Genomic DNA, 22,935 nt, shown 5'->3' with positions numbered 1-22,935 from the left:
CGGCCTGATCCAACCGTGAAAGTTTATAGATTCAGTTTTCACTAGCGAGGTTGGTGAGTGAGTTACCTTTCTTTCTCTTTGACTTCACCAGCATCTCGTTAGCTTGACGGTGAGTTCGCCCGCCAATCCGGAGCCCGCGGCGGCATCCTTGCTGTGGGCAAGCTCGACAACAAGTTCTCCCCTCACAAGTGACAGAACAACTCATTCACCCTCCGTTGGGCGCATCTAAAGGGGAAACGGATATAGCATGTGGAGCGTTCCGGTTTCCTCTCAGCTCTTCCAACCCTCCCGTCGCATTGGCTCCCGAATTCCCCCCTCTCGACACTCCTTTAGAAACCGCTGATGAACCCATCTTGCTGGAGTTCCTCTGTCGGATAGCTCCTCCTGACTGGAAATGAGCATCTCTAACATTGACCCGGTGTTGCCAACGAATGGCTTGCAGCAAGTATGCGTCATACGAGATCACTTCTTCTGCGCTTTGAACTCACGCTGACGTCTTATCCAACGAACAAGGATGTTCCGCTTGTAGAACAGCTCCGTGCTGCGATTGAAAACATCTTACCTGATGGGCAAGCCGTTCCATCATCGTCTTCATCTACTCAGTCGGAGTCCACGTCCCCTTCTGCACCCTCCGTGGCATCAACAGTTGCATCGTCCCCACCTTCACCCGATCTGTTCCTTGAAAAGAAAATATTATTAAGTGAATTGAGCCATTTTATTCCCGTGGGGATTCTGCAAAGATTTGATGGCCTGGCCAGTAGCCAGGATCCAAATGCTCTAGTACGGAAGTCGACATCTTCCTACCCAGAAGCCGAGCTCTCGCAGCTAGAACAAAACAATTGGATTCGAACGTCTATCTGCCAAAACGCCAAGTTTCCTGGGTGGAGCGCTGTCCGCATCTACGCTCTTCCTGATGACGTTGGGAGGAAACATGTCCAGCGATCAAACGGCACGTTAAGGGGGTTTCTTAAACTAGTGATGTCAAAATTGGACACATCGACCGAGGCATGGGAAGGCAACTTCGACCCCTATGCACAGCCAGATGTGGGAGCGGTGGAGGACGAGTCCTTATTCTACATTTTTAATACCCTTGACTCGCCCAGTCCTGATATTGAAAAGGTTTCTGATCCCCACGCCAGGGCTGCGATGGACGAGGTTCTTTGGAAAGTGCACGACTACGTCGGAGGACCTGATGAAAATATAGGCGTTATTGGTCTGAAAACTCCTCTGTATGCCTACCAACGCCGTTCTGCAGCTTATATGATTCAGAGAGAGTCGGAGCCTGCACAGACGTTGGATCCTCGTCTACAAACCCTCCATGGCCCGACGGGAAAACTGTATTATTACGATAAAGAAGGTTATATTTTTCGTGAGAAACGACTGTACTCTGAGGCTTGTGGCGGTAAGACTCTTGCGTCGTTGAATTTTTTTAATTTTATTTCTTGTGTGCGTGCGTGTATGTATAAGGGACGTACTCATAGGAAACACAGGCATCTTGGCGGAAACTATGGGGTACGGCAAAACCCTGATATGTTTGGCCGTTATACTTGCAACTAGGGGTCATTTCCCTCGTATTCCACCTTCCCATACAGAGGGTCTTCGTCGTGTCCGTAACAAAACAGGGTCATTACTTGAAATGGCTGCAGCAACTGCAGGCCGTTTCTCTCTCCCGTGGAAGTCGTATTTTGAGAGATTAAACGCTTCGGGGATGTATTTTGACAATTGCATATCGGCGTGTGAAGCAAATCGTGGAAGCTATGAGATATCTAGGCCACCTCAGAGGTATAGAAGTCGGGAAACGACACCCAAAGTGGCAGCTACTAAATTGCAGCTATGTTCCGGCACCCTTATCATCGTGCCGTCAAACTTGGTTGACCACTGGTTAAGTGAAATTGACAAGCATACTCAGGGTCTGAAGGTACTTGTTCTCCGTGACAGTCGTTGTGCAACTCCCCAACCAGAGAAATTGCTCGAATATGATATTCTATTATTTTCAAAGCCACGTTTCGAGTGGGAAGCTGGTGGGCGGCGTTCCTTGGGTTTGTCGATGGAACCGACGGAAGAATCTCCACTAAAAAAGCTACACTGGCTTCGCGTCATAGTCGATGAAGGTCATAATTTCGCCGCTAAAGGTGGGCGAAGTACGGCTGCTCATACTCTTGGTCAACTCCACATTGAGCGACGTTGGGTTGTCTCAGGTACCCCTTCGCGTGGACTATATGGCATTGAAGTGGCGCTAGCCTCTCAGGAGACTGCCGAGGGAGGACCTGACAAGCAAGAAAGAGATGCATTCTCCATTTTACAAGCTCGAAAAAAGTCTGCCAATTTTTTGGAGGAAGAGCTAAAAAACATTGATAGACTCCGATCCATCGTTGTTGACTTCCTTGGCCTGAAGCCTTGGTCAAACTCAAGGGCAGACGACCCAGCCAGCTGGACCAAATATATCAAGCCTGTTGGTCTGGATGGGAATCGCAGAGCTTCGCCGTCTCTCCGATCTACACTCCAATCCCTGGTGGTACGGCATCGAGCGGAGGATGTAAATAGGGATCTAACCTTGCCTAAGCTGCACAACAAGGTGGCCTACTTGGAACCCTCATTCTACGACAAATTGTCTCTCAACCTTTACATATTCACTCTTACAGTCAATGCTATCACTTCTGAGCGGACGGGTGAAGATTACATGTTCCATCCGAAGAATCGCAAGCATTTAAGTGTCCTCATTAACAATCTGCGACATGCTGGTTTCTGGGCTGGGTTTGAAAAAATGGAGGTACAGAAGTCAATAGATGTAGCTCAGGAATATCTCGAAAAAAATTACGACAAGATTGACCCTGTTGACAAAAGGAGGCTGTGCGAGGCCATTACCGTCGCCCAAAGGGCAGTAAACTGCAGTTCTTGGAACGCTCTTAGTAAATTTACCGAGCTGGGTGTTTTCCTGGACAACTTTCCAGATCACGCACGAGGTGCGTGGGCAATCGATGCCTGCGACGAAAATTCTCAACCCTTGCTCCTTGGGATCTCCCAAGCCAGACAAGCACAAAAATTTGTCACTTCAAATCTTTGTTCTTTTGACCCAGCCGAAGGTATCGTTGGTGCCGGAATTCGGACGCGAAGTCAAATGCGTGGGCGAGGGAGCTCACAGGTTAAAAAGTCCAATGATAACCTCGTTCACCAGCCAAAACCTGAAGGAATCGAGAGTTCGCCGTCGAAGAAATCATACTCTCTCGGGCGCTTCAGGACCCTTCCACCTGAATCATCTTTAAATCAAACTAAGCTTGTTGCCACTGCTTCAGCAAAACTCACATATTTACTAGATAAGGTGATTGAATTTCAGGAGAAAGAGAAAATCATTATTTTCTACGAGGGAATAACACGGGCTTCTACATTGCGGAAGGGCTTGAGCTTCTTGGTGTCGAATTCCGAATTTATGCAAATACTTTGAAAACGAAGACACGGTCGGAATATCTCTCGCTGTTTAACGAAACGGAATCTGTTCGGGTCTTACTTATGGACCTTCGTCAAGCCGCTCATGGTCTTCATATCGCTTGTGCCTCGCGAGTTTTTATCGTGAATCCGATTTGGGATCCCAACTTTGAAAGCCAAGCAATCAAACGAGCTCACCGTATCTCGCAGAACAAACCTGTTTACGTAGAAACCCTTGTTCTTAAAGGTACACTGGAAGACAGGATGCTAAGGCGAAGGAAACAAATGTCGAATGCAGAATTGCGACACGCGGAGAAGGATCCGTTAGACGACCGCACGATGAGCGACATCATTCAGACCGAAGAGGTAATCCCTATCCCCGAAAGCGATGCCTCTGAGAGACCAGCATACTTGAAAATGCCTGTCGGCTTTTTCGATCGCCACAGATTACCAATTCCTGACAATCACCTGGATGAAGATGTCCGTTCTGTGCCGCCGCTATCTCTGCCATCAGCACCACCAGTGTCTCTTGACTTAGTGGCGACCGCCAATAAGAAACGAAAACTCGTCGGAGAGTTCCCTTGGATAGAATCGGATGTCGAAAATTCATCGGAGTCTAGTCCAAACAGACGGAAACGTAAACCGAGACAATCGAACGGAAATTTGGAGACGATCAATGGCATCGTGATGGAAGCTCGCCGAACGAGAACACCACCCTCTCGGCGTGTTGCGGCCTCCCAAGCTGGATTTCAGACTTAACGAAGGCGACTCTTCGACTAATACCAACCGCGCCTTCCCCGCGTCATATGATGCTCCAAATTATAGATTCTCATTCACTCCCCTTGAGCACTCACTTAACGCCATTAGGTACAAGTAGGGGCTTCTTTGATACTGGGAATTTTTGCTCGACCTAGTATGTCGCCTCAGTTATTCCCTTTCCTTCCTTCCTTCTTTTTTCTCAATTATGTCGGGATCCAATACGGCGCATATAACGGTTGTTCTGGGCGGACGGGTGGTACGGATGTGGGTATTAATATGCGGGATACAGGAACTGGAATTGTGTCTGCGAATTCAACGGCGGACCACAGGCATGTTTGGGGAGCTGACATGTGCCATATCTACTTACTAACATTGTGCATGTACTATTGATTTAAACTATGTATGTAGTGATTTCTATGTGAATACCTATTTTACATGTAGATACAGCGAAGCTTTGGCAGTTAAGCTTGCTTTAAAAGCGTGTGGAAACGCATACATATAACCAGGAATACAACGCAGTGTATACTGTCCTTATTGCTCCCTACCTACATATCAAATTAGAAAGATCAATGGATACCATGGTCCTCGGACTCATTGTTGATATATTCCCATGTTCTATTGCTTTACCCCGAAACCTTGTATCGAAGCTACCCCGCCAGCAGGCCCCGCCAACAACAACCATCAAACACACGCCATGTGCTCCTCAAGGCTCACTGAAAATAATGCGGCGCATTCCCAACGAGCGAGCAGAAAAACAATCGTCGTAGGGATATCTGGACCATCGTCGAGCGGCAAAACGACCCTTGCCCGCCTCCTGCGGACTGTGTTTACCCCAGAATCCAATGGAGCTAGAATTGCAGACTCGGGCGCAATTGAGAAAGAGAGGGCAGACGGAGCTGGCAAGGGTGGAGTTGGGAACAGGGAAGCTGTGAAGGTGTTTATCATTCATGAAGATGACTTTTATAAACCGGATGATCAGTATGTGTTGATGTCTCAATCTCAATCCCAGCCGGCCCCGGACGTAAATTTTAAACCTTTCATATGGCAGAACGGAGGTACAGTACATCCACTTTTTCATATATAATGGGCTGACAATAGCTGAATTTACTCTATGTTTCCGCACATAGAATTCCAGTGACAACCACCTCGTCGGGGAAACGAGTGCAGGACTGGGATACCGTCGAAGCACTTGACATCCGACAACTCGTGTCTGCACTCTCCTATGTACGCTCCCGTGGCGTTTTACCACCCCGCTTAAAGAGCAAAGAGGACCTCAATGAAGTCACAGGTTCGGGCGTTGATGAGGATACGATTCGGCGTATTCGCCATCGTGTTACACGGACGATGGAAACCATACTGCTTTCTACGAAATCGGAGACCGATTCACTGCCCTTATCACTTGTGTTTCTGGAAGGGTTTCTCCTCTATGCGCCACCGGGAGATGAGAATCACCCGCTCCGCGCAGTGCACGATAGTATACAAGTGCCCTTGTTTCTGCCTGCTACCTACTCTGTGCTGAAGAAGCGGAGGGAGGGCAGAACGGGATACGTGACTATTGGCCCTGCGCCTACGCCTAAGTTGGATGAAGATAAATTTAATGATGACGACAAGAGATCTGCGGAGCCTAGTACGTACGGCATTGGAGATATTGAAGATGACAACGAGCCCATGCCACACCAGAATTTTTGGACGGATCCGCCCGGGTATGTGGATGATATCGTTTGGCCACGGTATATCGCTGATCACCAGTGGCTCCTGCTTCCTGACCCGAGTATTCCGCGGGGCGAGGATGAGTTGAAGGAGGCCGTAGGAGAAGGTGAATATATCAAGGAGGATGCGGGGGTTCTGGTGGCGCCGGGGGAAGGAGGGGCTAATATGACCGAGTTGTTGGAGTGGGGAGTGAGGGAGGTTTTGCGGGTGATTGGGCGGGAGATGGAATAAAGAGATGATGAAAACAATTGGCTTGGATGTTTTGGAAAAATGCTATGCTATGACATTAACAGACCTCAATGCCTCAATTCCATTCCATCTGTTGATTTCCCATAAAAATTTTCTCGGCTGTAGGGCTAACTATCAATCCCGATGATAGGCCCACCACGACTTTGGCAAGTTTTCGAACAACGCTTCCTTGAGAAAAATGACAACCCATGAGCATTTGCTCAAACCAGAAGTTTCGCAATCCCTCTTATTACTCAAATTTCTCAAGGGTATTGATGGTTCCTGAAGTGATGTGGAGGACGAGAAGCACTAGACCGAGCGCTAAACGCAAGCTTTAAGAAAAGGGACAGTGCTGACAAACACAAGCCGAAAATAAAGTCGGAAATCTTTCATCACCTCGTATTGAGAGGATCGGATCTCAAGTGATGACCAACGAGAATGGTCCCTTTCAATTTTTATTTTTTTTAAAGGCTTGTTTGATTTTTACAAGACTTCTATTTCTCCATTATGTTTCCTGTTATTGTTTCGACTCCGCATGGGGATTTTTCGTTCCCATGTACTGTACACACCATAATTCGATAAAATGAATACGTTGTCAAATATCCCGTTTCAAATTGCATCAACGTTGATCCTGTTACTCTTCAGCAATGGGATCCACGCTCAGAAGGAAGATAGACGCCCTCTATCCTCACCTGATTTAGGATGGCGAATCACGACCGAATCTGGGAGCAAGTCTGCTAGTATGTTGAGCCAAACCTCCTGTTCAACCTTGATATTGAGGCATCTTTTCGAATTCGAAACAGTTAACATACGGCGGTAGTCCGAGTGGTTTGTGATTATGGAGACACCTTCACGAAGTCCGGTAGCCATTACACTTGCTGCCCGGAATCTGCGACGACTCCGTGTTTGCTCCCGACAAGTTGTTCAGGCAACACCCTTCTCTTCGCTGATGACACGACCAAGGATTGGTATGTACTGTATATGTCTACGTTAAAACGATAACTACTCCCTAGAAATAATATAACAGGTATTTTTTTTTTCTCGTTATCTAACTCCGTATTTGTGGCAATAGTAAGAACGATATATGCGCTTCGCTTCTCATATACGAAAGTGCACCATCGCAGAATCCACTCGGAACGCAGCTGGTCTGTAGGTATGGTGAGCTAGGGGACAGCTCACCATGGACAGTGTACAGGAATTTTCCTGAGACTACTGCATTCGGTATGTAGACACCAGGTCAGTCTCTAAATGGATCGTGCGCTGACATTCTCTTGTTCCGTTACGGCACTCAAGCTACTCAATCCACAACAACGGACCCGTCGCCAGCCTCAACAACCACACTACCGCACATGACTAATTCCGGCAGTGGACTCCCAGAACCTCCGCCCAACCACAGCAGCAACAAGGCCTGGATAGCTGGCGGAGTCGTTGGAGCAATAGCTATTGCGGCCCTCGTCGGGTTCCTGGGATTCTGCATTGCCCGTCGAAGATTACGACAGAAACCAGCATCATCGAAAGATGAAGACACGGTTCCTGTTAACCAGCCTTCGGTTGATGATAAGGATTTTATGTATAAAGCTCACCAGGCGGTGGAATTGCATAGTTACGATCGAGCGGAGCTTCATTTTGACCAGAGTCCTGTGGAGCTGAATCATTACGGGAGCAATGTAGTGGAAATGCCGACGCAGCAGGATCGGGTCTTTGTGGCGGAATTGGACGGGGACCCCGTACGGCGGTGATAACATCTTATCTCCCTCTTTATCCGCCTAACCTTCTCCTACCTCTATGATATCTATACGAATGGAGTTTTGGGATGTAGATTGATTCAGGGGTAGACTCTGTTGCTAAAAAGGAGCATCCTGGTAGCTAAAAATGACCATGAAACGGACCTAGGTTTATGCCAAGAATTTTGCCCTCGATTATGTAACCTCCCGTAGTTGGCTAACAGGCTAACAGCTTAACTAGTCTGCAAAAAAGAGTAAGCAATGAATGGGAATTCTCCTGGACCGCCAAAATTACCATGGAACCAAAAAGCAAACCAAAAAGGAGAGGAACGGCGTGAGCGTGAGAAAGCCGCGTATTCTGCGTTTCTTCCCTTTCCGCGATCGATGGGCTGCGTCAAACCAGCTGCCTATCGGCTTCTCAACCGTCCTCCGAACTGTGTCACTGACGATGCTCTCTCATAAAGGAACAAGGCTTTTTGGCGTGGTTGCCTTCTTTGCCATTTTTCTTTTAATCCTGTCCAGCACGCCCGCGACTCAGCTGCGTGAGGCAAAGGTCAAGGCCGGCTCCTATGTCGAGAACCTCTCACCGAGCCTCCCGAATCTAGCGAAATTTCCACAACTTCCAAAGCTGCCAGACCTACCAGATCTCAATAACCTCCGTTTGACCTTCAGTCCTCCTACCCACAAGCCTCCAGAGCAAAAAAATAGCACCAGCGGGGAATCGAAGTGGTTCAGTGATTGGAAATGGCTGAATCCATTTTCCTCGAGCATCACGTTGGATGAAAACCGCTCTGTGCTCCCGCCCCTGGCCTTGAGGCGGCACGTATTCACGTACTACAATTCCATGAGCAAGAAACAAAAAGGAGAATTTGAGGCAGATAGACAGTTGCTTTTGACCTGGCGTCGTGCGTGGTGGGCGAAAGGGTTTCGTCCTATAGTCCTGGGACCGTCGGAGGCGGCGAACAACCGTAGATATCGAGCAGTAAAAACGAAAGAACTGAGTCCCGAACTTGAAGCAGATTTTATGAAATGGCTCGCCTGGGGAAATATTGACAGCGGCCTACTTGTGGATTGGAGGTGTTTTCCCATGGCCGAATACGAGGACAGGTTATTGGCCTCTCTTCGAGGAGGATCCGCACCGGAGTACATTACGCGGTTAGAGAATTTGGGCACGTGCCTTTTTTCAGGCGAACGGAGTCTCGTGAACGATGCCATTGAAGCTGCGTTGCAAAGGAGCAATTTGAAGGATGCTACGGCTATTATTGATGTGGTGCCGGATAAGTTCTTCAGGGTCGAAAAGTCGACCAGCCTGGCTTATTACGATCCCGACATGGTTGCCAGACAGTACTCACCCATTGCGGAGAAAATCAAGGAGAACCCGTCTGAGGGCAAACTTGCATTGGTTGATCTCATCAACTTACACCTTCAAACCACATTTCAAAATACATTTGCCTCAGGGATCGCCGTCACGAAACCGTTTCCCGAAGTGACAACGGTCCTTGTGAACCCGGCTGTCAAACTGGCCGGCTTGCTTGCTCAGTGTCCGCCTTCCATGCTCCAATCGACTTGTCCGCCCAATAATCTTGGGTGCACTCCTTGCACTCCGAAAAAAAGGCTTAAAATATTGCAGCCTAGCGGCTACCTTAACAGCTCCGCGGTCTATACCCTGGGTGTCCTTCCTCATCCCTATACCTTACTAAGTCTCCAGAGGGGCTCCGATAATATCACTGTCCGTTACATCCGCCGCGAGACTGACCGTGACAGATGGCTTACAGAATCTACCAAAATGGTTCTTGGTGAAAATATTGACAGTTTTACCCGTGTTGTTCCATTTAAAAGCATCGTCGCTGGGCGTTCTGCAATGTCCCGAAGCTTGTGGTTTACCGTGGAGTCATTCCCCGCCAACCCCGAGCAAAACCAGTTGCCATCTGAAACCATTGACGATCTAGACTGGCACTTTGGCTTCCGAATACCGCGGGAACCATCAGATGGCAATGGTAGCGCGCAGAAGCCTCTCATGAAGGATTTCCCTGGCAGCGACGAGGCGAAGATCAGGATGGAGTTTGATTTGATTGAGAAAGCAAGGAATGTACTGAAGAGCGCGAAGAACGAGGATAAGAGGATTAAAGATGCCTCGGAGGCGTGGAACCTGGTAGACACGGAGGTTTGGCGGTTTGTCCGCGCTTTTCGGTATGTATTATATTACCGCCCCTTTTTCTATCCCTGATTTTATTCTTTATTTTCATGCTTTTAAGCCGTTTCTTTCATATCGCTAATTCATATAATTTTCCGTTGCAGGGCTAGAAGCGTCATCGAGAGGAAAAAGTGGGAGGAGGAAGAAAAAGGGTTTGCAGGATCATAGCCGAAAGAAATGAAATATAGGCGTGTACGACACATTATGAACAATCCACTACTTACATGTATGTTTGATATCATTCAACTGTATTTATCTTGTATTTGTATATACTTGGCTTTCTGATTCTCCTTCTTCGTTTCTCTTTGTGTGATTTATACGGAACTCATAGAATTCAAGCTGCTGAGTTGAGCCCTAGCTGGCCTTCAATTCTTTATACTATGCTCTTGTTTGGCACCAAACCCAGTTTTGTGTATTTCGCCGTCAACTTGAAAACTTCATAATAAAGTGTATTTTAGTGATCATCGATTTAAAAAAAATAACGCATATTCAACCTTGTACATTCATATATTTGATATATATATATTCAGAAATAATGAATACAAATCAACTTGCTTTGACTACTTGGTACCTTCAGCCATTTAAAATCAGAGATTAAGTTTATAATAATAATAGGGGCATTGCCGAACCACGGAATAGATACTAGTAGTATATAATACCCGCCGTCTAGAGCATTTTTTTTATCATCATCTCCATCTAATTTTTGTTGAGCTTTGCAATCATCTAATTATTATTCTGAAGAAAGAATTGACTCTCTGTACATTCAGCAGGCCCCTCGTCATTATGCAGCACTGAATGCTGTTAGGCTGGTAGTAGAGGGATTGAACCAATCCAAACCCTCAACAAATCCTCATATTTAGAGTGCAGGGGTAAATGCCAGAGGTTAGTTAGAAGAATCAATAAAAAAGTCTTCCTGCTAGTGACCTGACCTGACCTTTCCAAGCCCAAAAAATGGGTCAGTTGAGGTTGACAATTTAGTGAACTTTTTTACATACTAGTTACTATAACAATTTATACTAGTACCCATCAACTTACTTCTTTATTTCCACATAAATATTTGTTAAAATAATTATGGATATGATAAACAGTCTTCAGTCAACACTACGGAGTAGTGACGTAAATATTGCATATGAGGGTACTTGATAGTACTAGACTTGATAGTACTAGTAACTAGTGCTAGTATTATCCTAGATACTAGTAACGATGCCAGCCAGTGGCGATCTAGTTTGCGGGTTTGCCCCTTAAAAGATCTCGATCTCTCTTCCAACTAGTAAGAACTCTGAACGAGTATGCTACAGAGCTTTCCAAGAGGGGAGTGCCAGCTCAAGTTGATACAGTTATGTGCTCCATATTAGTATGCAGCTCAAATAAATATTATAAATTACAAACAAATGTAAGTTTGATGTGTTACTTTTGTATTGGGAAAGAGTACGCTACAAGACATGTATCATTCTATAACAAGCAGCATGTATTGCATCGTATTGCACACCGGAGCTGCCTTAAGAAGTTGCCAGGCTGGAAGCTAAGCGCAGGCCAATAAATAAGACAGCTTCCCCGCCCACCTCGCTGGTAATCATGATGCCCAATATACTAGTATCACTCGTCGGCTGCCAGCACAGTTCATGGCTTACTACCCTGTCTATTGCTCTGATATAACTTAGATATCGGTGGATGTTCCCTTCGCTCTATATATCTTTTGCAACACTTTCCTACCGCTGATCAAGCTCTAACGTAGCTGATGACTGGTCCCGATGTCCATACCCCACAGCACAGTGTATACAAAACATTCGCGCTGCCGGTCTTACTTAATATAGGACAATCCTCTTTGTCAGAATTCAATAAAATTTACCTCACGGGGGGCCCTTCAGTCGAGAAGAGAAAAGAGAAAACATGGCTCCATCTGTCCTCCAGCGTCCTGACTCTTCCGTGGTCCTAAAGCAGACCCCTTCGCTAGCATCAGTAACAGAGAACTATTGTAGTTCCCTCCGATTTTACCTCAACGGAACAAGGGTTGAGCTGGAAAATGCCGATCCCGAAGCCACTCTGTTGGAGTACTTGAGGGGTGTTGGACTGACAGGAACCAAGCTGGGATGCGCCGAGGGTGGTTGTGGAGCTTGCACAGTGGTATGTGAAGTAGATGCCAGTGTTCTTCTCTTTTTGTATGGGCATAGGTCAATATTAACGGTTTTTGCTTTTCAGGTTATCTCGCACCTTAATCCTACAACGAAGCAAATATACCATGCATCCGTTAACGCATGTCTCGCACCACTTGTCAGTGTGGACGGCAAACATGTCATCACTGTGGAGGGGATTGGAAATGCGAATAGCCTGCATGCCGTTCAGCAAAGAATTGCTGCGGGAAACGGAAGCCAGTGTGGGTTTTGTACGCCGGGTATTGTCATGGTAAGCTTCTGTAGCCTTTTTCTAGTTGGAAAAACCCAGCTTCGCATGACACTGTACTTCGCTCTGCTTTTTGATCTATCGCACTGGCTGAATCAATTCACATCTGGATTGCTAGAGTTTATATGCCCTGCTGCGGAACAATCCTTCTCCGTCAAAACTTGCAATCGAAGAAACATTCGATGGCAACCTTTGTCGCTGCACCGGTTACCGCTCCATCCTAGACGCCGCCCAGTCATTTTCTTGTGGAAAAACAAGTGCCAGCGGGGGACCGGCTTGCTGCATGGAATGGAAACAGGGAGGTTGTTGTAAGGATAAGGCATCTACAAATTGCGACACCAGCAATAGTGACAACACCTCAACCGAAAAATCCTTCAATTCGCCGGATTTCATCTCCTACAACCCCGACACTGAATTGATTTTCCCTCCGTCATTGCGGAAGTATGAGTTTAGGCCATTGGCCTTTGGAAATAAGAGAAAACGCTGGTACCGTCCTGTCACTGTGCGGCAGTTATTGGAGATCAAGGACGCATGTCCATCCGCCAAGATTGTGGGGGGAAGCACCGAGACACAGATTGAAGTCAAGTTCAAGGCTATGCAATATGTCGACTCAGTATATGTCGGCGATATTCCGGAGTTAAAACAGTACGTTTTTACGGACGATTACCTGGAATTAGGGGCGAACGTTACCTTGACGGATTTGGAGAGTATCTGCGATAAAGCAATTGAGATATACGGACCTACTAAGAGCCAACCGTATGCTGCAATCAAGAAACAGATCAGGTACTTTGCTGGAAGACAGATTCGTAATGTTGCGTCCCCAGCAGGAAATATAGCTACCGCGTCGCCGATATCCGATCTAAATCCAGTTTTTGTTACAACTAGCACGATCCTAGTTGCAAAATCTCTAGAGGGAGATACAGAGATTCCGATGGGAGAGTTTTTTAAAGGATACCGGTCTACAGCTTTGGCAGCCAACGCTATCGTCGCATCGTTGCGAATCCCAGTGAGCCAGGAATCTGGCGAATATCTCCGGGCATACAAGCAGTCAAAAAGAAAGGATGATGACATAGCCATCGCCAACGCCGCTTTTCGAGTTTCACTTTCAGATTCAAATATCGTGACCAGTGCTAATCTGGTATACGGCGGCATGGCTCCTACAACCACCCCTGCGAAGCTAGCACAAACCTTCCTCGTAGGGAAGGACTGGACTGATCCAGCCACACTTGAGGGCGTAATGAATTCTTTGGAAATGGATTTTGACCTTCCGTCTTCAGTGCCAGGCGGGATGCCAACGTATAGGAAAACTCTCGCCCTGGGGTTCTTCTACCGGTTCTACCATGATGTACTCGCCAGTCTCCGGTGTAACACTACAGCTGCCGAAGAAGAAGCGGTCGCTGAAATCGAGAGAGAAATCTCTTCCGGCCGAAAGGATCATGCAGCTGCCCGCTCATATGAAAAGCGGATTCTGGGGAAGGAAGTACCCCATGTCTCCGCGCTGAAGCAAACTACTGGCCAGGCGCAATACACGGATGACATTCCCCCTCAACGCAATGAACTCTACGGGTGCCTAGTCCTATCCACAAAGGCTCGTGCGAAAATACTAAGGGTCGATTTCCGCCCTGCTTTGGATATCCCAGGTGTGGTCGACTATGTTGATCATACTAGTCTTCCGAGCCCAGAAGCAAATTGGTGGGGCCAACCGAGGGCTGATGAAGTATTTTTTGCCGTCAATGAAGTTTTCACGGCTGGTCAGCCCATTGGGATGGTTCTTGGTACTTCCGTAAGATTGGCTGAAGCGGGTTCGCGGGCTGTCAAGATTGAATATGAAGAGTTACCTGCTATCCTAACCATCGAGCAAGCGATTGAAGCGAACTCCTTTTACGACCATCATAAGCCTTTTATCAAAAGTGGTGACATCGAGGCTGCATTTGCCACAGCAGATCATGTTTTCGCTGGCGTCTCAAGAATGGGTGGGCAGGAGCATTTCTATCTAGAAACTCAAGCGTGTGTTGCTATTCCCAAGCCAGAGGATGGGGAGATGGAGATTTGGAGTAGCACGCAGAACCCTAATGAAACGTGAGTTCCCGCTTTTTCTTTTTTGTGCTTTCATCTACGCTTCCGGTCAAATAAAAAGGTTGGATATCTAAACTAACAGTTTTCATAGACAAGAGTATGTGGCTCAGGTCACCGGAGTTGCATCTAACAAGATCGTGTCGAGAGTCAAACGGCTTGGGGGTGGGTTCGGAGGGAAAGAATCTAGATCGGTTCAGCTTGCCGGTATCTGCGCGGTGGCTGCTTCCAAGTCTAGGCGCCCCGTTCGTTGTATGCTGAATCGTGATGAGGATATTCTTACATCGGGTCAACGGCATCCATTTCTCTGCCACTGGAAAGTTGGCGTGTCGAAGGAAGGGAAACTATTGGCGCTGGACGCCGATGTTTATGCTAACGCTGGTCATACTCAGGACCTCTCTTTTGCTGTGGTTGATCGATGTCTATCACACATTGATGGTGTCTACAACATCCCCAACGTTCATGTTCGTGGGCATGTTTGCCGTACGAATACGGTGTCCAATACTGCATTCCGCGGATTCGGCGGGCCACAAGGCCTATTTTTCGCTGAGACTTACATGTCAGAGATCGCTGATCATCTGAACATCCCTGTGGAAAAGCTTCAGGAGATCAACATGTACAGTCGAAATAACAAGACGCATTTCAATCAGGAACTCGGTGCCGATTGGTATGTGCCCCTCATGTACAAGCAGGTAATGGACGAATCCGATTATGCTTCCCGTCGAGCAGCGGTTACAGAGTACAATCGGACTCACAAATGGTCCAAAAAGGGCCTCGCTATTGTTCCAACAAAATTCGGTATATCTTATACGGCGTTATTCCTTAACCAGGCTGGTGCGTTGGTGCATTTGTATAATGATGGTAGCGTCCTTGTTGCTCACGGCGGCATCGAAATGGGCCAAGGCCTGCACACTAAAATCACCATGATCGCAGCGGAGGCACTTGGTGTTCCTCAGTCCGACATCTTCATATCCGAAACGGCTACTAACACCGTGGCCAATGCATCTCCCACGGCGGCCTCTGCAAGTTCTGACCTCAATGGATATGCAGTCTTCAATGCCTGCGAACAACTCAACCAGCGCCTCCAACCATACAGGGAGAAATTGCCGAACGCGACGATGAAACAACTGGTCAAAGCAGCGTATCTCGACCGGGTTAACCTCACCGCGAACGGTTTCTACAAGACCCCCGATATAGGCTATAAATGGGGTGAGAACAAAGGCCTCATGTTCTACTACTTCACCCAAGGGGTGACCGCAGCCGAAGTCCAGATCGACACGTTAACGGGCGATTGGACACCACTCCGTGCAGATATAAAAATGGACGTGGGACAGAGTATAAACCCTTCCATCGACTACGGACAGATCGAAGGTGCTTTTATCCAGGGCCAAGGACTCTTCACGACTGAGGAGAGCCTCTGGCACCGTGCTTCTGGCCAGATTTTCACCCGTGGGCCGGGCACGTATAAAATCCCTGGCTTCAGAGATATTCCGCAAGTGTTCAATGTGAGCTTGCTTAAAGATGTACAATGGGAGAATCTACGGACGATCCAGCGATCAAGAGGTGTTGGCGAGCCGCCTCTTTTCATGGGCAGCGCTGTCTTCTTCGCGATACGGGATGCACTGAAAGCGGCAAGAAAACAATGGGGGGTTGATGAAGTATTGACCTTGGTCAGTCCGGCGACGCCTGAAAGGATTCGGATCAGCTGTTGTGATCCGATCGTGGAAAGGAGTCGGGTGAAGGACAAGGGTGACGGATTTTTTGTTGTTATTTAAGGAAACGAACATGACGCCTGCATAGGCTGGAAATTGGATTTTTCACGATTGTTATAGACGCCCTTTCTGCTGGGGTTTTATCTCTGCAATGTGGTGCGTCGTCATGTTTGTTTTCTTGATTTTCAAATAACTGCTTCCCAGCCTCCCTCCTAGATGATGATGCTTTCCCTCATTGCCCATGTTGGTTAGTTCAGGACCCGCAAACTTAACCTTACTCTCTTTCAAACCATGGAAACAACCAGCCACAAGCAAGTTGATATGTCGCTCTGATGTTACATTCTGCCGGTCAATCTCGGGTTTTAGGACAAGCTTGTACAAGTCCCCGAGTTGTTTAACCGGGAGAGCCGATATTTTGCCGCCCTGAAAACCTCTTCCCCGTGCCTACTATGTATCCTAACGATGATATCTTGTTTAATTCGTGTTTTGTGTAGATTTACTTCTCCCTTAAACGCGTTCCGCTTATTCCCAGAAACGGTCGGTTTTTCCCTCCCCTTTCTCGGCTTCGAGGCCGTTACACCTTATACATATGAGGCCCGGATTAGGTTCCTCGAGGCTTGACAAGCTGCCGACTAGAAGGGCATGGCGCCAGGAAGACACGTCCAAGCATTGGTGATGATTATAATCTTTCCAGCTATAAGTCTTGTCCTGGTCTCGTTGCGTATTCTCTCTAGGTTTTTGTCGAAGAATTGGGGCTGGGGTGAGTACATAAGCAGCCTTATTTAGCTATCCATCCGCATATTTCTAACAAACATATGATATGCGAATAGATGATGTATTCGTGGTAATTGCAATGGTATGGAAGACGCTTTTATCCAGAAAAATCTGTCTTTTGGCATTTCTCATGAAAGGAAACCTAGATTTTATCTATTGGGATGTGTGTGACCAGTTGGGGATGTAAGTGATGGGTTTGCATCCTTCGCTACTTTGCGCTTCCAAAAGTTTACATGCCCCGAGGTAGGATGTATCATCTCGCTAACTCCTGGTATAGATACAAAGTATGCCTCCCAAGGGTTTCCGCCAACGTATTTTCCGCCGGACAGCTTCCGATTTAGTGTCTTGGGCAAACAATACAACCTTGCAAATCAGCTTCTTTATTTTCCCATCCTCACCTTCGTGAGGGCGTCTATCATTACGTTTATCCTCCGTCTGCACGGTCTTCGTAAGTTCGTCATACAGTCACTACGCATTTTGTTCGTCATCAACTTCTGTGTCGGGATCGCTATCTTCTTTGCCGACCTTTTCCAATGCACGCCCCTACGATATGCTTGGGATTCCGAAGAATTGGATCGCAAAGCTCAGGAAGCTGCTGGGGCGGATGAAAATGGGATGAAAAATGGAAAGCTGATCAGAGGAGGGGGATGTATTAAAGGGAAGGCGTTTTTTATCTCAATGGCACTGTTGTCAATAGCCCTTGATTGCTGTCTTCTGACTATTCCTTCCGCCATCGTTTGGGGGATAAACATGCCAAGGAGGCAAAAATTTATGGTTGTGGGTGTACTGAGTATAGGAGTTGTGTACGTGCTCTTACCAAACTTCCTTGGAAATCTTTCGTCTTGTCAAGCTTCCATCCCGACCCCCTTGAAAAACCACCTGCGCCTGCAGCTCCTGAATCAAACCAACTAACATCTACCTCGTCTCCTTTTCTTCCATTAGGGTGACGATTTTTGCAATAATACGGTTAATACTAGTATCTGGCAATTTTGACTTACCCACCCTGGAGCGGGCATACGATATCGAATACACATTTTCCAACATAGAAACAAACGGCGCAATCTGGGCGGCGGCAGTCCCAGCGTTAAAATCACTTATTGCACGGCTATCTCCCCGATTATGGCAAACAGCGACGGCGCCATCATTACCATATCCCCGTTTCCTCTAAACTGCCACCGGCTTCAAGTTCCCGAGTCTGATACCACCAATCGCGGGCAGCGAGAATGGATATCGCGCTCCTTTTAGTACCGATGCCCACTCATATCCACTAAGCTCATTGCCGCCGCTGAGACGTATCAATAATAGCGAAGCGGAGATTCGGCGGTTCGAATACGATTCGAAAGTCTCAAGCTTGTTTCGCTCCGGGCACAATTATATTCCCGACGGTCTTTCGTCGGAAGGTGCAATGTCAGTACATTCTGGATCCTCGAATCGACAGACTCCATCGGACCCGACACTGGCGCCACGAAGGGAGAATGAAAAGAGGTTTCTTTTATCTCCTTCCGCAACTCCAACAGGTCCAGTGCAGAGTGCGGGGTCATCTTGCGCACACCCCCGGGCTGTTGAAGGCAACGAGCGTCCGTTGGAACGCGGTGATTAGGTGGACTGAAGAGTCTACGGTTTTAGAGAGCCAACCATATCGCCCACGAATGAATACTCTATTACTATATTAGTTTACTTATTCATATTCATTCGTATTTTTTTTTTTAATTTTTTTTTAATTTTTTTTTTTTTTTTTAATTTATCTATTTTTTCTCTTCCTTTCAATTATCGTATTCAATGAATAAACATAATTTTAATTTTTGTCATTATATTTCCATATTCTATGTGGGCCCTAAGAATAAATTGATACAGAACACGCCTGAAAATAGACATAGCAATGTCAATGCTGATCACGAGGGGAAGAAAGGATGTTATGTACGAGTGGGAAGAAGAGACGTAATAAAAACAGGCTGAAAAACATTTGGACGGGCAGGCAGTGAGTAGGTAGCCCCGAGACTCCCGATGTAAATGTACAGTGTACTCCAACAACAGCATTGGTGGAGCTCAAATGATATAAAACTAGTACGGGTGTGCGTGAGAGGTGGAAAGAAAAGGTTTCTGTAGAGAATGCCACCCACCGCTTCAAAATGAAAGAGAGAAGCCAGGAGAAAAACATCGTGGGTATTTTAACTCGGGATGCGGATTGGATGGAGTCAAAGGAAGGGGAATGAATCATTGAGAGTATAATAATGCCATACAAGGAGAAGGACGCCAATACCGGCAATGCATGGTAACAAACACACTTTAAAAAAAAACTTAAAAATAAAAAGAGAGAAAAGAAAAGAAAAACCACAGTGAGAAAAAAAAAATTAATTAAAATGCAGAGATGACTTATCTCTTAACATCATTCGTATATTCAACCTCTCCATAGCTGCTCTTCCGTGCATGGCCTTCGACGTCCCTTCTCAACTCCCGCTGGCCAGCAAATCCCAGCTTCTGCTCCTGATAATAATCTTCCGCATTATAACCCCCATTAAAGGCCTGTGCGGGAGGTCTTGTGGTGTATACCGGTACCGAAGTGTCTGCCATTCCCGGACTGACATGAGTTGGAGTTGCAAGAGGAATATCACTGAAACCCGCCGCGTCTCTGGATAACGTTTCGGGGTGGGGAAATTCAGAATCACCACTTCCGTCGCCACGGTTCTTGTCAGCACCGTACCAGAGCGTCAGAGCTCGAACGATAGCCATCAGTAGCACGGCAAACCAGATGGAGATGATAACAGCCGAGATGATGGCTTCAGTTCGGATACCAGATTCTACAGAGTCTGTGACACGCTGGACTACTTCGCTGATCTTGTCAGTGGTCTTATCGCCCGGGTTCATGAGAAAGCTGTCTGCATTTGAATCGTTGTCTTTGGAGAGCTTTTCGAGGGTACGTAGGGAAAATGTGTCGTTGGCCAAGTTTGGGAAGTCCACCTTGGCATGTACAGACACCCAAGTCAAGGCTTTTTGGACCCCTTCGATTTTCAGGCCGATGAGGCAATGTAGGACGTCCTTAATTGGTTCGTAGAGGATCGTGCCACCAAAGGTTCGATTGAGGACGTTGCTGGTTTCGTCGACAAAGACGTTGAGGGTGTTGTTGACTGAACCTGTCGTTTGGTTAACCCAACCAAAGACCTTTTGGTTGATATCATCGTTCGTATCGTCGATGACACGGTTGGTGCCGACTGCCCATTGTTCGGAGGCGTTGTTGAGAGCAAAAAAGACCTTGTCAGCAAACTGGCCGACCTGTTCTGTGAGACTGGGGACCTCCTTTTTCACAGCTGTCAGAAGCATGGCTTGGCAAGCACATGAGAACAGTCCAGCAACACCCAGGGAGAGTAGGAAAAGCGCTGGTGGAGATGTGACGTAGGCAACGACCCATCGCGCGAGCACCTGCCTACGATGTCCACTGAACCAAGTTGCGGCTTTTAGGCCAGCTGCTGAGGCGAAAGGTCTTGAAACGATGTATACAACATCCATGGGGTCGTGAGCCTCTCTTCGAACCAAGGAAGATCGCTCTTTCATACCACGCCAGGCTCGCATTTCACGGTACGCCATTGGGATACAAACCAATATCGCGCTGACAACTAACACGCCAATGAAGATTTTCTTAGCAGTGCTTGTAAGCGACGCCAATTTGTTGAAGAAAGAATGGATGCCACCCTCTTCATTGCAAAATTGGAGTTGCTCCTTCGCTGGCACCGGGAATACAGATCGATCAAATTTGTAATCGTCGATTTCATCTCTGATGAGCTTTTTCACAAGTTCGAAGGGCATGCGGAGAGCATTGTTTGTAAAATTGTTGACATCCTCAAAGTTCGGGATTTTTTCCTTCAGCTTATTGAGATCGTCCGTCAAACCGTCCGGTAATGAGAGATTTTCTAGTTCCTTGATTGGACCATCAAGGTTGAGTTTGGGGAGTTTGGTGCCAAACATATTGATGACATCGCCAAAACCGTTAATTGCATCCTCGAAGTCGCTGATCCCATCGCCAATGGCATTTCCGAGCTTGCCGGTGATATCATCAAGGAACTCAGTTGCCTTTTTCAGGACGTCAATGGCAGCATTCATCATTCCAGACACAACCAGCGTGATAAGACAGAGGTATGTCTGGGTCATAACGTTGACGAAAAAAACGAATATCTCTTCAACACCGGTGACAGTAAGTTCGAGCATCGACATAAGCCCATTGATAGCCTTCTCCACCCCTGTCGCGGTCAACTCATTGACTCCCTGAGCCATATAATGAGGCATCGAGGCCATGGTGCTACCCACGGATTCTACACTTGAGCAAGCGGACAAAGCCTCTCTCTTTGCGGAGACCAGGTTTCCATCTAGAGAGCCGATGGCTACAAGTACTCGAGCGAGAATGAGCAGCAGTAGTATGGTCCATCGATTGAACCAAATTTGTGATAAACGAGATCGCAGTCCGAGATAAGGGGTGATAGCGCCTGGGGGCGGTGACGGCCGGTAGCCATTTTCGAATGTGTTGGGCTCTTGCTCGCCGTACGCAGGTAGACCTGGGGTCCGTGACCGCGGAATGAATCGAGAGAATTTCATGGTGACCGGTTTAAAAAGGCGTCAAGGATTGGATACGGCCAGCGCTTGGTATATTAATTGAGAAGTAGGCCGTACTGACGAGAAGCAGTTGGAGGTACTTTGCCGTTTAAGAGATATAAGAAGATTTTAAGGGTATAGCAGAACGAAAATATTAAAGAAATAAAAATTAAGAGAATCAGGATATCAATAATGGGGGGAATGGAAGGGTGATTGATACACAAGAAGTGAAAGGAGAATAGAACGCAATAGAACTATATCCAAAGATTGTTCCCGAAGTTGGTGTTTATTCAAGTCTATTGAATGGGCCAGCCAAAAATAAGAAAACAAAAGAAATCCATTGAGGGGAGAAAAACAGCACAACCACAAAGACAACGAGAAGGAACAGAAAGGATTGTTAAAAATCTACTGTGAATGCCAGCACAAGGGGGTAGTCAACGAACAATATATTTCGGAAAGCAGCCAAACGAGAACTGCTCTGCAGCACAGCGGCAGCACCGTTACATGCCGAAGATCAACGGAACTCCCTGTCGAGCCTCTGTCAAGGGGAAGAAAGCAAGCTCTGAGGTGACAAGCATTCTTTATTTAGCTGTAGGCAACCCGCAAGCAAATCAGCAGCCACCTTATCGTTTTGAAACACATTCCAAGTGTCTGAAGAATTGAGAACTCTCAAGCGTGTGCGGACTGCCAGTGGCCAGTTCTGCAAAAATAACCAGGGACCTGTTGGCGCCCATCGGAGGACGGGCGCAGAAGACCCACCAGACAGGTCATACGCTGGGGATCTGACCTTAGGGCTTCGGTATCCAGGTCATAGCCAGGCGCCAAAGCTGGTGCCCGATTGTATACCCTGAAACCCTCCCAGCGCGTACCGCAGCAACACAATAAGCCGTGGAGGACCTGGGATTTCCCATGGCATAAACCTGGCGTTTCAGGGTAATTCTAGGTTCTGGAAGGATACCTGATCCTTTGTCAGTGGCCTGGCGAGTAACCGATCAATGGCTATTCATATCCACCGATTGTGGATGTGTTGTTGTTTGCTGTTTTTTGAAACGTTTCAGGAAATAATGAATCAAATGCCAAGGGCGGTTACATAAACACGCGGCTCCGTCAAGAACTTGGTTCTAACTTAGCTTGGTTAGTTAGTTAACTAGTTAGTTAACTAGTTAGTTAACTAAACTCGTCGATGATGTCATCATTTGAGCAACTCAACAAACCATGGCTACATAGTTACATAGTCAATGTATAGTATGTGGCAATATAAAAGACATAAGATAATCAGTTCAATCCAATATGGCTAAAAAACCCACAAAGGAATGGGACCAAGGAAGAGAACCGGGGAAGGTAAGTATCGACCAAC

General features: G+C 47.0%; 8 protein-coding genes across 8 annotated transcripts; 7 read left to right on the top strand and 1 right to left on the bottom strand.

Moving 5' to 3' along the window:
• Positions 1-394: 394 nt before the first annotated feature.
• On the top strand, positions 395-4,182 carry HCAG_01664 (conserved hypothetical protein; the record flags this gene model as incomplete). Its single annotated transcript, XM_001544567.1, has 5 exons — positions 395-445; positions 535-1,402; positions 1,491-2,963; positions 3,084-3,197; positions 3,335-4,182. 5 exons carry the CDS (start codon positions 395-397, stop codon positions 4,180-4,182), a joined length of 3,354 nt encoding a protein of 1,117 aa, XP_001544617.1.
• A 694-nt stretch (positions 4,183-4,876) lies between these two features.
• Positions 4,877-6,406, top strand: HCAG_01663 (conserved hypothetical protein; the record flags this gene model as incomplete). The annotated part of the gene is made up of 3 exons (XM_001544566.1): positions 4,877-5,160; positions 5,310-6,081; positions 6,272-6,406. The coding sequence occupies 3 exons, from the start codon at positions 4,877-4,879 to the stop codon at positions 6,404-6,406; spliced, it is 1,191 nt and encodes a 396-aa protein (XP_001544616.1).
• Positions 6,407-6,703: 297 nt separating this feature from the next.
• HCAG_01662 (predicted protein) lies at positions 6,704-7,859 on the top strand (the record flags this gene model as incomplete). Its single annotated transcript, XM_001544565.1, has 4 exons — positions 6,704-6,860; positions 6,941-7,088; positions 7,193-7,341; positions 7,498-7,859. 4 exons carry the CDS (start codon positions 6,704-6,706, stop codon positions 7,857-7,859), a joined length of 816 nt encoding a protein of 271 aa, XP_001544615.1.
• A 250-nt stretch (positions 7,860-8,109) lies between these two features.
• Positions 8,110-10,206, top strand: HCAG_01661 (predicted protein; the record flags this gene model as incomplete). The annotated part of the gene is made up of 2 exons (XM_001544564.1): positions 8,110-10,034; positions 10,143-10,206. 2 exons carry the CDS (start codon positions 8,110-8,112, stop codon positions 10,204-10,206), a joined length of 1,989 nt encoding a protein of 662 aa, XP_001544614.1.
• A 783-nt stretch (positions 10,207-10,989) lies between these two features.
• On the top strand, positions 10,990-11,564 carry HCAG_01660 (predicted protein; the record flags this gene model as incomplete). The annotated part of the gene is made up of 4 exons (XM_001544563.1): positions 10,990-10,993; positions 11,206-11,308; positions 11,401-11,431; positions 11,553-11,564. 4 exons carry the CDS (start codon positions 10,990-10,992, stop codon positions 11,562-11,564), a joined length of 150 nt encoding a protein of 49 aa, XP_001544613.1.
• A 364-nt stretch (positions 11,565-11,928) lies between these two features.
• HCAG_01659 (xanthine dehydrogenase) lies at positions 11,929-16,286 on the top strand (the record flags this gene model as incomplete). Its single annotated transcript, XM_001544562.1, has 4 exons — positions 11,929-12,162; positions 12,238-12,441; positions 12,557-14,517; positions 14,606-16,286. 4 exons carry the CDS (start codon positions 11,929-11,931, stop codon positions 16,284-16,286), a joined length of 4,080 nt encoding a protein of 1,359 aa, XP_001544612.1.
• A 579-nt stretch (positions 16,287-16,865) lies between these two features.
• HCAG_01658 (predicted protein) lies at positions 16,866-18,597 on the top strand (the record flags this gene model as incomplete). The annotated part of the gene is made up of 5 exons (XM_001544561.1): positions 16,866-16,983; positions 17,054-17,079; positions 17,283-17,800; positions 17,940-18,080; positions 18,303-18,597. The coding sequence occupies 5 exons, from the start codon at positions 16,866-16,868 to the stop codon at positions 18,595-18,597; spliced, it is 1,098 nt and encodes a 365-aa protein (XP_001544611.1).
• Positions 18,598-19,370: 773 nt separating this feature from the next.
• HCAG_01657 (conserved hypothetical protein) lies at positions 19,371-21,581 on the bottom strand (the record flags this gene model as incomplete). The annotated part of the gene is made up of 1 exon (XM_001544560.1): positions 19,371-21,581. The coding sequence occupies one exon, from the start codon at positions 21,579-21,581 to the stop codon at positions 19,371-19,373; it is 2,211 nt and encodes a 736-aa protein (XP_001544610.1).
• Between the last annotated feature and the right edge of the window lie 1,354 nt (positions 21,582-22,935).

The sequence above is a fragment of the Histoplasma capsulatum genome, genomic scaffold, assembly GCF_000149585.1.
Source record: "Histoplasma capsulatum NAm1 scaffold_1 genomic scaffold, whole genome shotgun sequence".
Classification (NCBI taxonomy): domain Eukaryota; kingdom Fungi; phylum Ascomycota; class Eurotiomycetes; order Onygenales; family Ajellomycetaceae; genus Histoplasma; species Histoplasma mississippiense.
This window is presented reverse-complemented; position numbering and strand designations above follow the sequence as displayed.